Source organism: Rhea pennata, chromosome 7 (assembly GCF_028389875.1).
Source record: "Rhea pennata isolate bPtePen1 chromosome 7, bPtePen1.pri, whole genome shotgun sequence".
Taxonomy (NCBI): domain Eukaryota; kingdom Metazoa; phylum Chordata; class Aves; order Rheiformes; family Rheidae; genus Rhea; species Rhea pennata.
In genome coordinates, this window is record NC_084669.1 from 5,550,435 (window position 1) to 5,567,894 (window position 17,460).

The 17,460-nt window shown below is 38.1% G+C and overlaps 1 protein-coding gene across 1 annotated transcript in view; it reads left to right on the top strand.

Moving 5' to 3' along the window:
- The window catches only part of FGFR2 (fibroblast growth factor receptor 2), an 85,436-nt gene that overhangs the window by 51,022 nt on the left and 16,954 nt on the right, over positions 1-17,460 (top strand). Inside the window, exons 7-10 of the mRNA XM_062580781.1 lie at positions 2,573-2,763; positions 5,423-5,567; positions 7,745-7,941; positions 16,774-16,925. Coding sequence (XP_062436765.1) covers positions 2,573-2,763; positions 5,423-5,567; positions 7,745-7,941; positions 16,774-16,925 — 685 coding nt within the window. The remainder of the gene's footprint in view (positions 1-2,572; positions 2,764-5,422; positions 5,568-7,744; positions 7,942-16,773; positions 16,926-17,460) is intronic.

A 17,460-nucleotide genomic window follows, 5' to 3' on the forward strand; every position in this document is an offset into this window, starting at 1 on the left:
TTGTTTGCCTGTGTGGGCCTAGGAGTACTCCCTTCTGCTGAAGTGGAAGAGTTGAATGAATACTGATCATTTCTCCCTATGTCGCAGGATAACTTAATACTTGTTTTTAACACATTAACCCTTAGAGAAGAAAATTTCATGATTATCTTACTTAAATATTTATATTTTTATTTTTTTCTATATTTGTGTACACACACGCACATAGACTTCATTTAATTCTTCAAGGAAGCTGGGGCCAAGAGTGTAAGAACTTTGCTTTTACTTCTTTACTTGGCCTTTTCTTTTTTGTAGAGGAAAGATTTGACAGTCATCAATAAAAGATTAAATCATTGATGGCTATCGGGGTAAACTAAACACATTTTGTGTGTTGATGCTGGCATAGTAGGAACTTTTCCAAGATGTTTCAGGCCTCATTCTCTGGTTTGTTTAAGGGCAGAGAGTAAGGTCACAAAGGAAATCAAACCCTGATGTGGAGAAATGAAACATGAGGCCTACTGACTTCTAAAAAACATTTTAAATAACATTCTCTAAGGTTTCATTTTATACTGAAGGCAGCTGTAATAAGTTTTGGAAGATGGTGTAAGGTTTCTATTAAAGAGAGATTTTGCTCGCTGTTTTTGTACCCAAATGAAGGAGTGGGGGAGATGGAATTAGAGCTTATTTAGTATAAGGTGAGAAACTTTAAAAGTCCTCTCTGGAACTATAAAATAGTAATTTAGATGCTCTACTGTATTTTAAAAATAAAATATTAAACTGTTCCTAGATCTTTGAAAAGGACGTACATAGCCATGGAATAATTTAATAACTGCTATACAAATGCACTTTCGCTACAAGTAAAATAAGACTGCTGCTTTGTAGTATGCTGCCAGCGTTGCCTCAGTAAATAAATTCCCAGTAGATGTTTGCTGCATGCCAAATATATTGGACTGTATGAAAGATCCCATTGTTCCATGGGCATCATTATTTGCTATTACACTCGCAATGTTTGCTTGTGAAACAGTTTATTGGAAACCAGTACGTTTAAGAAGGAGCACTTGGTTTGAAATTCGGTTGATTTGGCTCATAATGTCCAAGCTTTCACAGTACACAGCCTCTAATAATAAATATTTAGGTCCACTGTTTTTTGCTTACCTTTGGAAGAATTCTTGGAGCAGAGGAGAATGGACAGCTCTGGCAGGGAATGAGCAATGGACCTTTCCCTTAGCATTAACTTCAAATTCTTCTGCATTAACTTTGAATTCTTGTCATCTGGGACATATGTGGGAGCATCCAAGTGACAAGGCTATTTCTGATGTGCAGATGTCCGTAAGAAAAGCTGTTGTTCCTCTGTAAGGAAAGGGCAGAGTTAAGTTTTCATGAAGGAGGTGGTAAGTTCCCAGATATATTAAGAAAGTGGCAGCTCTCTGAAGGCTTTCAGGGATGGTGGCATTGCCAACCTGCTCATTAGATAATGAAGAGGCTTTGGTTACTTGGGTTGCCATTTGAGAACTTTCTTTTAGGTGATGTTTGGGTGAAATGTATTTGTGCTTTGCCCACTTTCGTTGTCCTGCAAAAAAGTGGCCATTGAAGGCCCTGGCAGCCTGAGAGCTGAGATCATGCTCTGCTCACCGTCCGTAAGATTTTAACAGCTTTTAGATCAGGCTCTGTGAGTGTAGTGTAAAGCTACAGCGCTGTCATAGCTGAGAGCAAGGTTCCCATCGATTCCAGCACACAGAGATGATATTTTGCCCAAAGTCTGTATTTATCACATCCACAAAATTGGGTTGGGATCACTGACTGTAATGGCTCTCTGGATACCCGGATGACACAGGATACACTGGGTATGTTCAGTGTCATTAGCTTGAGGAATAACATTTAATACTTAGCCAAGTCTACAGACTAAAAAGCTTATCAGGTGACTTATCAGGTCACGTTAAATATGCTGTGGTTTCTCAGAGAACTCAGTGTTTCCTTGTGTTGTGCTTAGAATAAGAACAAACTGGTATTTCTGTTGCTGTGGCTAGGTAACGGTAGAAAACAGCTAACTTAGTAATAATGATCAGAGCGTTTTGAAAAGCCGTCTGGTATGTGTCCTGTGTAAGAGGTTTTAGTGCTGATGCTTCTGCTGCATTCTGAAAACCCTTTGGGTTTATTTTAATGCACTATTAATTCATTTTAAAAACTGATTAATCTTTCTTTCCAATTTGTGGGGATTTAGTCCAGTTAGAATATTTCAAAAGTCAAAGGTACTTATTACAATAAGCACTTAAGAATTACAGAAAAGATATATTTTTAAAGTGATTAAACTATGAAAAATGCTTAAAGTTTTTAGGCAGGCTTTCCCCCCTGCCCCCGAATAGCTATTCTTCATATTACAAGTGTAGTGCTCAAGTCATCTCCTTTGAACTGTAGTTTTTGTTATACATTTTGGCTGCAATGTTATTTCGGAGGAGTCAGCCAACAGGCTTACAGGGCTTTTTGGCTCGAGTTCACTTACAGTTTTCTTGGCAGCTCAGCTTATTTATGCATCTTTATTTCTCTCTCTCTCGCTCTCTCCCCCTCCTTCTCTCACTCACCCTCCCCATCTCAACAGAGCGATCGCCACACAGACCTATCCTCCAAGCTGGTCTCCCAGCAAATGCCTCTGCAGTAGTCGGGGGTGACGTCGAGTTTGTCTGCAAAGTCTACAGTGATGCTCAACCTCATATTCAGTGGATAAAGCATGTAGAGAAGAATGGCAGTAAATATGGACCAGATGGATTGCCGTATCTTCAGGTTTTAAAGGTGAGGCCTGACAGATGCTGGTGCTGGTGACAGCTTCTTTGAAGCATTGAATTTATTTGATGTAAGTCTAAGAATTTTGAGATCAGGATTTCTTTTGAAAGTGGAATGTTTATATTACAAATGAAATAATATGTCAGGCAAACATTTGGTAGTCTAAACGCTAATTGTGCAGCTCGTAGACACTCTTTTGCTGTTCTATGCTTCCATGAAGTCATATATGTGTAATTGTTTCAAGCATGATTTATTAAAAAAAAAAATCCTCTTAAAGGACATCATTGACATGTATTGGTAGGACATGTCCAAAACATACCCAGGAGAATCTACTCCATTTCTCTCACAATTCTTCAGCCTTTTTATTTCAAAGGCCATTCAATAATATAGCACCTGCTGCCAAAAGCTTGTTGGCAGGGCTGGGTTTTCTGGATGCTGCGCCTGCAAAGATGTCACTTTTTCACCAACTGGATGTGGCATATCAGTTGCACCAGGTTATCTTTACTGGCAGGCATTCTAAGCAAGCTCGTTCAAGGAAATTCTCCACTGTGAAGTTTTCCAAGTTGGTTGGTGTTGCCAGACTCCAGGGCTGGTGGTCAGGAGAGCCAGCTCTAAACCATATTGCTCCACACAGCTGGTTTACCAGTTTGGATGCTTCTTCCCCTCCACTATTTTCTACCTTCTCATGTGATGCTTCTGATTAAAAAAAAAAAAAGAAAAACCCTCAATATTTTGACACTGATACTTGCATGAAGTGGAAGACACATTCTTATGACGTGTTGGTGGTGGGACCATAGACAGATTGATGTCCATTTTGGGTAGCAGTTACATTGTTCTCCTATGTTATTGGTCTATTCTAGCATTCGGGGATAAATAGTTCCAATGCTGAAGTGCTGACACTGTACAATGTGACAGAGGCGGACGCTGGAGAATATATTTGTAAGGTCTCCAATTATATAGGGGAGGCCAACCAGTCTGCCTGGCTCTCTGTTCTGCCAAGTATACAAGGTAACAATGTTTTTTAAAGAAAGCTGGATGTAGAAGCTGGAAAAATGGTGCTTTGGGAGACTGCAGGCAGCTTGCAGGATTTCTCTTTGGCCTTGTGGTATATTTGTAATCCTCCTTTGGTGATGCAACTGGTATTACACCAGCAGCCATGGAAAAATTCCCACAATATTCTGTGTGTACCATAAACAATGTTTTCTGAAGTTGGTCTTTATTCTCTCTTATATTTGGTGTCTGTGTGTGTGTGTTTATGTTCAGGTTCGTTGTTAATTCTTCATACTTTGCAATTCACGTATAGGGTATTCATTGAATAACATAATTAAGATCTAATTAGTGTGTGTGTATATATATATATTTACATACATACACATGCATATATATATATATATATATATACACACACACACACACACATATACTTACATATGTGAGGTGTTCGTATAAGTAGTACCCACTAGTCAATTTAGTAACTTGAAGCTTCCATTGTCACCTTCAGCCATGCAGGGCAGAAATCTTTCCCCATTATATTCACTCGTTATTGCTGGTAAAAGCCCATAATAACACTAAAGGCTGGCAATGATGTGAGCACAACTCAGAACTAAACTGGTTTTAGAGAAATATGCTTATTTCATCATCATGTATTTCGAAGTAATGTTTTTGAATGGAACAGAGGCAAAAGTAATAAAACTCTCTCCATTTAAAATAATTTGTCTAAATCACCATCATAGAGTACTTGATGCTCATGCCCTGTTTTGCCTGTCTTGGGACAGCTGGAAAGAGTCAGGTCTAAAAGGCTCTTAAATTTACTCTGTCATAAAAGTTTGGGTAGTCACTGATACAGTGATTGGTTTGCTGCACAATGACTTGTTAAGGGAGAGGTTTAGCAAGCCTTGAAGGAGGCCAGGAAAAACTTCCAGAATTTTTATTTTTTAGATGTAGATTTCTAAGATTAAGAAAACTATTTTTTCCATCTCCTCATTTTTGAACCTCTGGGGTCCAACTTTTCTTTGCATCTGTGATAGCCACAAATGTTCTTTTTTAAACAAGAGCTCATATTCCTTCCTAGCAATGTGACTCTCTCCACTGTGCTTCTAAGCAAGCCACCAAATATTAGCAGACTTCTGATTAAACTGTGAGATTTGGCAAGACTGCACAATGTAGAATATTTAAATGTCGTGCGGTGGATGATAGAAGGACTGTAGATTGCTTAAGACAGCTACTAAGTGCGTCTTTTGGAGAAGAATTTGCCTTTTATTTCATCCTTTCAGAATATATTTTCATAGTAAATTCTTTTCTCTTAAACAGGTAACTACATGTGAAGGATACTGTCCTACTTTGTTTTCTCTTTGTTTTTCTTTCCACATTCTTTTATTAAAAAAGAAGAAAAAAAGCTTTGTGGGTTAATTTTTCCATGTCATTTGATTGCATGCATGTTTAGGTGGTGAGTTTAAGTCTGGTGAAGGGTGTTGATTACTTTCTGAGGTGAGCTGGGACCTGTTGGTAAATGGCTTTTGGATGAGGGATTGTGGATGGGGAAGGAGCTTTGCATCTGTACACCTCTGTCTTTACAAAGTGCAAAGCCCTGTGGCTCCATCTCCCTATCCACAAGGATTCTCTCAATGTCTAGCTTTTTCTCTTGCTTCCCTCTCTCTTTTTTTTTTAGGCTGCCGGTGTTAACACAACGGACAAAGAAATTGAGGTTCTCTATATACGGAATGTAACTTTTGAGGATGCTGGGGAGTATACATGCTTGGCGGGTAATTCTATTGGGATATCCTTTCACACTGCATGGTTGACAGTTCTGCCAGGTATACACTGCTCTCTTTCAGTGGTTTTCCCTCTTTTTTCCCTTGTTGATTGCTGCAGGGTTAGCACAGCTTCTGTCTCAGAGAAAATGACTTTTGGCTTCTTCAACATGTTTTACAATGATTATTTTTCTAAAACACAGTTGTCTCAAGCCAACAAATGCCATATATTCTGAATGCAACTACAAAAACCTAAAGCAAAAGCTGAAACAAGTGGCATGGCTACTGTACTTGATTTAAATGTTTTTACATCTTGTCAAATGTTCATCTGAAATTCTAAGGAAGTGCACTTCCTTACCATTTAAAGAGATAACTGAAAGTCAGCACATTAATCATTGTAAATTGTTTGCTGAAGAGAAAATTCAAATTTTCTTAGGGAGTATTCAGGACCAATTTGGCCATGATCATGCTTAAGCTCACTTTTAAACTCACTTTTACCTATCATCCAAATCTGTTATGAAACCTCTAATTTTAATACCAAAAGATTGTGTACAGAAGCAGTGCATTCTATATCTTGGGAATCGGCTCCATGCATCTTTAAACATTGCATGTTCTAAGAAAACAAGTAGTCATTTGCTTTTACTGCAAAGCATGTTCTGCTGTACTGTGGTTGATGATGTTTCTGTCCTTAAAAGAAACAAGCATCAATGTGCTTTATTGCCTGAAAATTGTTATCAGCTGTTAGAAGATGTAACCATAGTTGGTTCTGACACTAGTTAAATTTTCTCATTTATCACTGTTGGCTATAATGCAGCTTCCTTGGGAGTTCCTTTGGAAAAATGTGAATAACCTGAGGTTTGCTGGGTCACCTTGTGCTTACCATTTATTAATTGTTAATCTGAAGTAAAAGGTACAAAACCTGCATGTGCATATTGCTGAGGTTCGTGTTATGTGATTAAAATGTTCCCACTTTCTGCAGAAAATTTCTTACCTTTTATTAACATGTATTGAACAAGACAACTTTATTACATCTCACTCTTCTATGAGCACCAAGCCTGCATGGTTTGTCACCAAGTCGGAGACAGTACCGGTGTAGAGCTTGCTTCTGCTAGCATTATTTGCATTTTTCAAGTGCGTAAACAGCATATTTTAACGAATTTTTTTGAATGAAATATTTTTTAAGCCTAAAATGAGGCACAAGGAAATTTCAGCTTGAATGTGCATTGCTTGAGAGTGACTGCTGATTGCTGTGGAATGCTATCTATCTGGGGGATGAATTCCAGATACAGGATTAGGGACAGTGTTTGCACATATTATTATTGTGAAGATAATTTCAAAATGGTTTCAATCAGAGTAACAGCTATGTAGAACCACTCGCATAAAATCTAATCTCGTAAACTAGTAACCACTGATGAGGTTACTTAAAATATGTAGTTTTAGTATGGCTGACAAGGGAGGACTCATTAAAATGTGTTGTTAGCAATTCAGCTTTTACTTGCATTTCTCTTTTTAATCTGACACTGGGCCCTTCAAAGCACATCAAGGGAGTTAGTTAGGCACTCAGCATGAACTGAAGTGAATTAAACAGAGCTGGGTGGCCAGATCCTTGGACACTCTTGAAAGCCCCAGCCTGAATTTAGCAGAGCAGTGAGGGACTGATCCATCCTGCCTTCCTTCGGTGTTTTAAGATCCAGTGGAAATTTGGATACACAAGCAATGCAGACGCAAGCCCAAACTTCTGTTTATGAGTTTACAGACTATTCTTTTAGGCTACCTGAGTATTTTTTCTTTAAATGTGGCTTTATGTGGTTAAAAGGAATTACAATGCTTGTGAAAATTGTTTGGAGTTTGATTTGACCAGCAAAATAAGCCTGAACCTAGTTTGAACGCTTTAGTGCTTGTTTTCCCTAAAACTAAATTTGACACACAGTGTTACTATGTATACATATTTACCTAAGCAAGCAGATACATGTTTATGTGTGTATATGCATACACATAAACACAAACAAACACGCACAAATGGCAAATTGAGAAAGTAAAGCAGTGATCTGGAAAGAGGAATTACTGTCAGGTTGCAAGATGACCTAAATATCTGCAGTAGTCCATATGTCACGAAGGCACTGCAAGAATTACTTATCGTTTTATCATTTCATGTTGTTCCAAGCACTGTGCTGAAACATACTTGTACTGTGCGCTAACTCTGTGGTATGATTGTTCCCTCCTAAAAACTTATGATCTAGCTCCTGAAAAAGAAAAGGAATACCCAGCATCTCCAGACTACCTGGAAATAGCAATTTACTGCATAGGGGTCTTCTTAATTGCCTGCATGGTGCTGACAGTCATCCTGTGTCGAATGAAGAACACCACCAAGAAGCCTGATTTCAGCAGCCAGCCCGCCGTCCATAAGCTGACTAAGCGAATCCCTCTGCGCAGACAGGTAACAGAAAGTAGATAAAGAGTTTAAAAAACTTTTACCAAAACTCTAAGCCAGCAAGTCCTTCTGATGAGAGCTTTGAAAGAGCCTTAAATAAGTAATAAACCAAATTGCAATAATGACTGGATTTAATCCGCCACTAGGAGACTGGAATGGGAAGAAAGTACATCGTAACATTCCAGTATGTATCTTAAGGCAAGAAAATCAGGGCAGGGATGTCAGAGGAGAAATGTAGAATTGGAATATGTTCTGTATTAGCAGTCTACAGATGGAGAAAAGTGTATTTAAAGTATTTAGGGGCCTGATCCTGCAGCTCATTGAAGTCAATGGAAAATTTTTTACTCACTTGAGCAGACTTTGGAACAGAATCATATATAATCGTATATTTATAATGTTTCTAAGGTGACTATTACTGTAGTAACTAAGTACCAGATACAGAGAGGTATTTTTCGGGAAGAATTTTTGGAGACTTAAGGGGAGGGAATTCCATAGTCAAGCATCCAGAAACCACCTCCAAATAGAAAAGGACTGTAATAAAATAAAAACAGGGGAGATACTAACTCAGGTCTCAGACAGTTTGGTTGAGATGCTGATGTTTTTGAGTGAGGAACAAAAGCAAATGTCAGATTTGAAATGTGCAAAAGAATGTTACATGAAGTAGATTTTGCAATTGCTTGTTGCTGGCAGTGAAAGTTTCTGGAGAGGGCAATACAACGAACAACAAACCAGTTGAACAAGTAACAGGCCTTTGGCTTTGTCACAGGCCATCACTTGCCAAAACAGCCTAGATTCCCACATATTACCATCTCCTGAAAGACTTGTTTCTTTTGAAGCTGTGGTTTAACATGATTTGATTTTTTTGCAATAAGTCTTCAGAGTAGACATCTAAACCCACAAAATATACACCCAGATTTCCAACACTATAGGATTTGTCTGAATTTGAGGCTTTGGTTCACCTTGTTATAAGAAATAGGGACCATCTGCAGAATCTGAATCCAGACTTTGGTCAGAGGAGTTTGGATCTGAGGGTTTAGTTCAGGTCCATCTGCAGCTTTAATGCCTTATGCAGAATTTCTGCAGCTTGTTTTTAGAGCCTGTCCAGAATATTATAATAATCGTAGTAATACATACACCTTAAAAATAGTTCTTCAGCGTAGGTAAGGGTTTGAAAGGTTAGATGCACATTTGCACAGAGCTAGGGTGGGAGTAGGTCTTGGGGTTTCAAGCATTATTACTTTTTTATTTTAGGTTTGTGATTCTTCTTGGTTAGAATTGCTACAGAGAAATCCCTCTAGTAATGCTTTAGCCATCTTCCTCTATGGTGCAGTTTTTTAAAAACTTGAGGTGGAAGGCATGAACTCTTGTCAGATCTCAAAAATATTTGGTTTACTTTATGAGCAAAAAATGCTAGTTATTATTTTGTGTTACTTTTTTTCCCTCCACCTTCTAGGTTTTTTTTATTTTTATGCAGTGTTTTCACTTGCTTGAAAATTACTGTGAAGGAGAGTTGCCTCTGAGTATGTCAGAAAGAGTTATGAGAAGGCCTCAGCTCAATTTGCCCATATCTCTTTGTCTACAGTTCTGTATATAGTCTTCTGGACAAAGAAGGCTTTTCAGATATTGTATACTTAACCAGAGAGGGGGAAAAAGAGAGGGAGAGAGATGCATGTATTAACTACTTAGATAAAAGATATTTATTAGATTTCTGCCTAAATTTAAAAGCATCATAATTGCCCAAAGATGAGTTGATGCCAGAAAAAATACTGAAGAAACCTCTGACCATCGTTGTTATCCTAGTTCCTAGTTTGGTGTGAGCTCAATTGTGCCAGTTGGAAATGGTTCCTTGAGGGGATGATGTTATTTCACTGTGTGTGACTTCAGTGCCAACTACTGCCCTGAGTTTCGTTATTTATCATTAAATGATGCAATATGGAATTTCTCCAAAGCCATTGTTTTCACAGAAGAAAAATCTCTGTCTTATAACATGCTTGTCAGATCAGTTTTTTATTAGTGTTGTTTTGTTTTTCTAGATTTACTGAGCAAAAATGTCGTTTTGCTTTTAAAAGTGGGAACTTTTCTTTGAAAAGCAATATATGCATGAAAGTGAGAATCCTATTTCAACCCTCAAGCAAAAATTCCACTAATCTCAATTCTCCTGAGCACATTTTTATTAGTACCAGTTTCTCATTCAGCTCTGCTGCAGTATCTTCACACAGGAAAATAGCTACTATAAGTTTTTAAAGAAATCTGTATTTCCATTTTGATGGTTACACTAGCCATTTCACTGGTTTTTAAATTAGATTACAAAAACAGGATAAGACTAGCAGTCTCTGAAAACCTGCTCGTGAAGATTTCTTAAATTTTCAGGAGTAGTCTTGTCTCTAAGATTGTAGCAGTTTTTTACTTTGTGCACCTTTAAAGCTAGTGTTGGATTTCAGAATTGTTGTGACAAATCAGGAGGATGGAAAAAAAAAAGTCCAGGAGGCAATTTATTCAATAGGTTTGTGTTTCTGGATTATTCAAGTAGGTTTGTTTCATTGTGCCACCAAGCTTGCTTTAGTGTTTCAGTTTATTTCTATTTCAGAGAATTGTTTTCAAAGCCTTGGAGACATTTGTCACTAAGCCCCTGTAGATACTCATCGCAAAGGTGCAGAAGGTAGAACATGCTCCTTTGCCTTTGGGCTGTGCTGCATGGGGAAGGAATAGAAAAAGTGGCCAAGCTGTAGAGAGAGAGGGTAAGTGAGAACGAGCAGGGGAAATGCCTGTGACAGGTAGATTGTGTGACCTCGGCAGGGAAGCTGGGTCAGTTAGCCTAATTTGCTGGGATTAAAGTGAAATGAGACCATATATTGGGGAATTCTTGATACTGTTTTTGAAGTGCTCTGCTCTTAGGTCAAGTTCCCTGAGGATGTGGATATGAAAATAATACTGGCACAAGAAGAGGCGTTTGCATGACTGTGATGCCATCCTGTCTAAGTGGGATAAGACTCTTGCTGAGTAACATATGGTTTAGTTTGCAGGCCTGGATTCTCATACACTGACTATTTAGTCTGAGCTACTACAGAATTTTATCATTCCCCACATGCAGGCATTTTTTCCTGCCAGAATGTAGTTCTTTTCACATTCATAGGAAGGGTCACGATGAAGTCAAGAATGATCTGTTCCCTCCCCCTACAATCCTCAGCCTCACCAGGATCTGGTACTTGATTTTAGAAATAGAAACTGCTTGCAGGGAAATCCGGCAAGCAGTTACTCTTCTTTATATAAAAGCAGAGAGGTGCTGTGCTCTGCTGGTATTAGCCCCGTTCTGTACAGAAGCAGCAGTTCACAAGTGAGTGGGAAGCAGCAGTATTTACAGGATTGAACATTGCAACAGCAGCTGCAGTACAAGTCTCATATGACAGGTTCATTGAACTAAATGTTCAAGGGCAGGTGTCAATAAGTTGTGCATTTTGTGGAACTTAATTTTCTTTTTTACTTTTAACAAATGAATTAAAAATAAAACAAGCGAAAGAAAGATAGTGGTACTCCAGTGCATATAGAACCTTCCATCTCTTGTGACTTTTCATTTCACAAATGTTTTCACAGTTAATCTACCAGACAAGTTTGACCCTTCAGTGGGTGTATATACATGTCTTAGAGGGAGGAATGATTTTTTTATGCATATTATTTTAAATACAGGTACATTAATTTATATCTAGTGTGGCTGTGGATTCTAATCCTCCATAAAGATACAGAGAACACATTTGTAATGATCAAAACTGATTGGTTCAAAGGAAGACTTAAAGTCAGCAAGCAGAATACCTATATTCAAAATGATGATGATAGCTAGAACCTGAAAAAAGTAATCTGTAGCAAGTAATGTAACAGTATTTCACATGCTATTGAGCTGTAAAAATATTATTTATTTTAAGGATTAGACCCTGAAATGCAAAGGTTAATATGCCATTTGTAGTAGGATATATTGCAAGGAGTTTACCTTAATACATATTTTAGTCTCTTGCTTTATGCTTGGGTTTCTCTGTACAGAAACTGTTGACTTGCTTAGTAGTGCTGTTTGTTATTTTGTTGTTATTGTTGTTTAAATGTTTTGAAAGAAATTCTTCATGGAGTTGTGCGTGTATGTGTGTTTTAAATGCTAATACTTACATTAAGAATCTTCAGTTTCATGTAATGAATTTACCTTAAATAATTTTAGATACCGTCAGTCAGTTTCTATCAGGCTTTCTGTCAGCAGCTAATTGCGTTACTTAGTAATTATATTTATATCGATATATGCATATGACTTCAAATTAACTTCTATAGCAAAGCCTTCAAAAAGAGTGACAATTATAGGAAATCACTGCATGACTGCTAAAATCTCACAGCATGAGTGCCAGAACTGTCAGATATAAGCTTCAGGGTATAGTATAAACCATAAGTGAAGGAAAACACCCTTCATAATCAATTACAGACAATTACATGCTGTTCTGCAGCTGATTTTGCCACATGGCATTTAAAGATTCCAGTGGAGATTCATTTAAGTTTTAAATGTTCCACTGCTTAGAAGCTGTCACATAAAACTTGTAAAGCATTATCTCAGAGCTGAGTAAATACAGGGTGTTGGCCAAAGGACAAACGTAGTTAAAACGAGGATGTCGTAGCGCATTGGTGCATGACATTTGGAGGTACCGGACCTTTCTCCTTCTGAAACCCAGTATGGCCTTTGCTATGCCTATTCCTATGTTCCTTGAATTTGGGTAACTGAAGCCAAAAAGAGCATATGCGTACATTAAACAAGTGAGAAAGAAGCTCTACACTCTGCAGTGCTGAGTTCATTGCAGGAGCGTAACTGGTTCTTGAACCCATGTGTTAATGGGTTGGAGAGCCATGCTGCAGATGAAAAGGCAAAAGGAGAAATCTGGAAAAAGGTTTTCTACCTACAGGTACATAAATGCATACTGATTATATAGATTAAAGTTGACCAAGTCTACTGAGCTTTGCATATGTAGTTTTCCTCAATTTTTTCCTAGTGCACTCTGAACCAGTGAAAAAAAGATTCTTGAGGCATGAGTTCAAAAGTTAATTCTTCACTATTGCAGAAAAGGGGGAAGAAAGCAGAAAATCTCCTCCAACCACAGAGCAGATCTTTATGGCCCTTTAGCTCCTATAACTCCTTGCCTGCTCCAGTTAATCAGTCAGAAGACTATTCCCTGGGAGTGCCATCCGTTCCTTTTCTTGTCACAGCACTGAGCAGTCCCTGTGGATTTCTGTCCTCATTCACATCCAAGTGATGCACTTTACCTGCAGCATCCCCAGCCAATCAGATAGTTACTGTGTGAAGTAAACATGTTCAATTATGTTAAGGGGGAAATTGGCAGTATCTTTCATCTGCTTTATTATTATTTAACTTCTGTGTTTGAAGCATATTACAAGTGTATTTCAGTTTACTGCAAGTTTACATTTATAGGTTTTAACTGTTGAAGGACTGCTGAATTCAAAGTTTAAGAGCTGGTAAAAAGATGAGGCTTTTGCAGAGATTTGAGCAGGCTCTAATAATGATGTTGAATTAATAAAAAAAGACCCCAGAACATTTTGGGCTATTTCTAATACATGAGGGATATCATGTAAAGTTACAGCTTCACTTCCAGGCCTTTACTGTGCTGTCCCATGAAAATAGTAGCTACAGCAACAAACAAACTGGATATCACTGTCTTTTTACTTGTGCAATTTAGTTTTTCAAGTAAATTATTTTCAACTGTGAGGGTGCTATCCAAAATGAACAAGAGGTGTTGTACCTTCTTAAACATAGTTCTGGAATATGCCAAGAAACCAGTAGCACTCATATTTGGCTGGAATATGACCATTTCTACAATTTTAAGCTGCAGCTATCTGAAAGTGTCCTGCACAAATTTCACCTTATTTTCTTTAAACTCCTGACACTGTGATGAGCTGCAGCTTACAACAGCTAGCAGACGTCAATAAACCAGAAATGCTGCTGTATATGGCAGAGGTTGCCATCTCGTCCCTGCTGAAATCGGAGTGAGCTTTGCTGTCGACTTCACTGTGACAAGGGTTTTCCCAACAAGACCTACCCTTTGTTGTGGAAAGGCAGAAACATTTCTCGAAGAGGCAGTCCACACTAGAAGGTTTAAAGGGAAATTTAAAGAGAATATGCTACATTCAGCAAAGGTTATTCAGCTCAAAGCAGTATATAAACAAAGACAGTGTAGGTCTGGGAAACTGAAGACAAAGAACTTTTTTGGATGCAGAAAAGGTCTAGCAAGTCAATAAGAAGTAAAGAGATTTAAAAAACATCTGAGTGTGTTTTGAGTGTTCAGCAAACATTGATGCTTTGAGCTGGCATTTACAGCTGCTAGAGAAGCCCGAGTCAGGAGTTTGGAAGGCAAGAAAGTGAAGGCTAAAGGTTTTTTTTGTTTGTTTGTTTATTTTTTGTTGTTTTTATTCCCCTAAAAAAAGAAAAGGGCCTGGATAAGGATTTTGGTAGAATAGCTAAGGAATAGAATATTAATATTAGGCTTGCTATGAGAGAGATGAAGAAGTGGAAATAACAGGAAAAGTGAACTTCAGGGAAAGTGATGAGGGACAGAGGAATTGCGACACTGCTATCGAGATTTGTACATTTCTTACTATAGAGCTGGTTCCTTCCATGAGGTTTCATTTTAAAACCATAGTGAAGTCACTAAAATGAGGAAAAGAATAAACAAAAGTCTAGTGCAAGGCCTCATTCTCAGGCTGACTTGCCATACAGCTCTGAGTGAGTGCTTCAGCTTTAGCAGGTATATTCCCCTCTCCGGACTGGGCATAGCAGCATCTCCCTCTCAGGACTCTGGTCAGTATTCATTTATTGCTTTATTTAGAGTTACATAGTCTATATTAATAGGAATTTTCTATTTGCGTCCAAGTGGTCACCATATTTATCATCCTCATTGTGTCTGGTACTTATATTCCTTGAAAATAAATGCTGTCTGACAGTGGTGGGATGGATGAGGGTGGAGGTGGTCCCTCTTATTTGAATGGGTAGCCTTATTTGAGCAGTTGTACTCAGTTGTTCCACAGACGCCCATCTCACATGCAGAAGGTGGGAGTTCCTGATATCAGAGAAGGTCTGCCATTCAGCTGCAAAACTGGTTACCAAGTTTAATATTTTGAAAGTATTCCTTAACATGTTCTTCCTTATGAAATCTCTTTCCAGTCTTAGTCTGGTCTTAGAAAAATGTGTCAAGAAGCCAAATGTATTTGATGTCATGTTAAAAACTTGAGTATGTTTACCTGCAAAAAGACCTCTGAACCAAAACAGTTTGTCAAGGTCATGATGAAAAATTTATCTGAGAACTTTAACCTTGTAGTGTGAAAATACTTGATTTAAGAGCATTACATAGTTTATAGACTTCCAGCCCCATCCTGGGAAGCCAAAGTAATTTAGTAACACTCTAATTGTTAGTGTTCCTGTATATTAAGTCCAATTAAGTTGTTCCTATCTGGTGTCACAAAGACAAGAGGATTTCGCATTCATATCACTGTGTATGACTGATTTGCTGTTAGGATGTTTGTTTATAATTGCTTTCTTTGTACCTAATTATAAGACTGACCTATGGAACAAATGTGAAAGAATATGTAGCCTGGTCATAAGCAATCCTGGTGTCAGAGTTAACTACGGGTGATACAGACAAAGACCAAAAGTGCTAGTTACACTGAGGCTCTAGACGGCAACTTTGGGAAGGGTCCAAGCCATCCTAGCTGACAAGGACCTTCTGCCAGATGATGTGAGGACTCGTATCGGTGACGGCATTGCGAGAGGACCTTCAGGCTGCCGAGGCCACCTGATGCAGGCTTGGCTCAAAGGCTGTCGTGGCCTGAAGAGAGGAGGAGGATTCCCACTTAAAGGAAGGGGCAGAGTGGCAATAAAAGCGTTTTTGTTTTGTCTTCATATTCCCTTGAAACACTGAGATTGACGGACAGCAGATGGCTGTTTGGAGGTTTGAGGAAAGTGTCTTATGGACAATATATCGTTTATACTTAAATGATTTTTTTTGCAGGGATGTAATAGCTGGTGCCTCTCTTTTTTTTCATAGCAATTGTCATTAAGTACTTTTGATGTTCTAGGGAAAATGTATTGAGGTTGATGAGAACTATTAGAAAAATTTGATAGAGGAAATGAAATGGTTTTTATGAACTCTCTTCCACATTGCATCTTTAATTAACAGTATAGTTAATGGAATGCTTGTTTTTGAAGTACCTCTGAACTCGTGTGATGACTTTTTGATACTTTTGATATTAAACTTTTAAAAAGTATGTGAGAGAAAAACGTGGGCAACTAGGAATGAATGGAAGGATATATGAGGAGATAAGGTTTAGGTGCCCAAGTTTCCTGGTGAAGTTTCATATATATTTAGTAGAAGCTCTTAAAATTCTGCTCTGCAGGATATCTTAAGGAGTTTATTGGTGACCTCTGATTGTGGCACAAGCTGCCTGCTTAGGTATCTGAGGTGAATGATCTTAATAAGGTGATAAAAACCTCTGAATTTGATAAATTAAAGAAGAGAAAAGTTTATGTAAATTCACCTCTGAGTGAATATATTAAAAACTTTACTTCTTCTTTTGTTTTCAACTGATGGGACAGACCTACAGCCTTATTGGCAGTTTACCTGGAATCAGTACTGTGCTTAAGGGAGGGTAAACATACTAGAATAGTACACTAGAAGACTGTGGTTTCAGCCACTCTTTTTCCTAAAACCACTGATATTAGCTGGCTTAGTTATCATGTACTGCTGTTTTCAGATACTGGATGAAGATTACATCTCCACTTTCTTTTTCCTGCATCTTGAATAACAGGTGTCGGCCGACTCGAGCTCCTCCATGAATTCCAACACACCTCTGGTGAGGATAACTACCCGTCTCTCCTCCACTGCCGATGCCCCGATGCTGGCAGGAGTCTCAGAATATGAATTGCCAGAAGACCCAAAATGGGAGTTTCCACGAGATAAGTATGTAGTCTCTTTCCCTTAACACTGTCTATATGCATCTGAAAAAGGTGACACAGAATGAAGAGGAAGCTTCTTTCCAAATGTCTCCCAGGGTTTCTTTAGCTATAAGAAAATCAAAGTTATCTGAACCTTCTCATAAGGTCAAGATTCAGTTCCATTATCTGAGCTCAGTTTGTTTTAATAGAAACTGAATTTTCTCTGCCTGACATTCTGATTTATTTTCAGATTTCTTGAAGGTTTTCAGATACTCTGGTGAAAAGTAACTTCTCTGTTAATGAAGGAGTAAATCTGAAATTTTATTCCAAAATATATATGATCTGTACAAGAATAGATATCAGCACACAGGCATTGTTGAAGGACAGTTGACATTTGCCCAGGCAGTATTTCTGTACATTAAACCATGTTTCCTAATCATTGTTGAGGTTAATGCTTAGAAATTAAGTAATATAGTGCCATGTAGGAAATAGAGGAAATCTAAACCATGATATTAGGCAATCTTATTCTTACTGCCTGAACCTATGGGTAGGATTTTCTC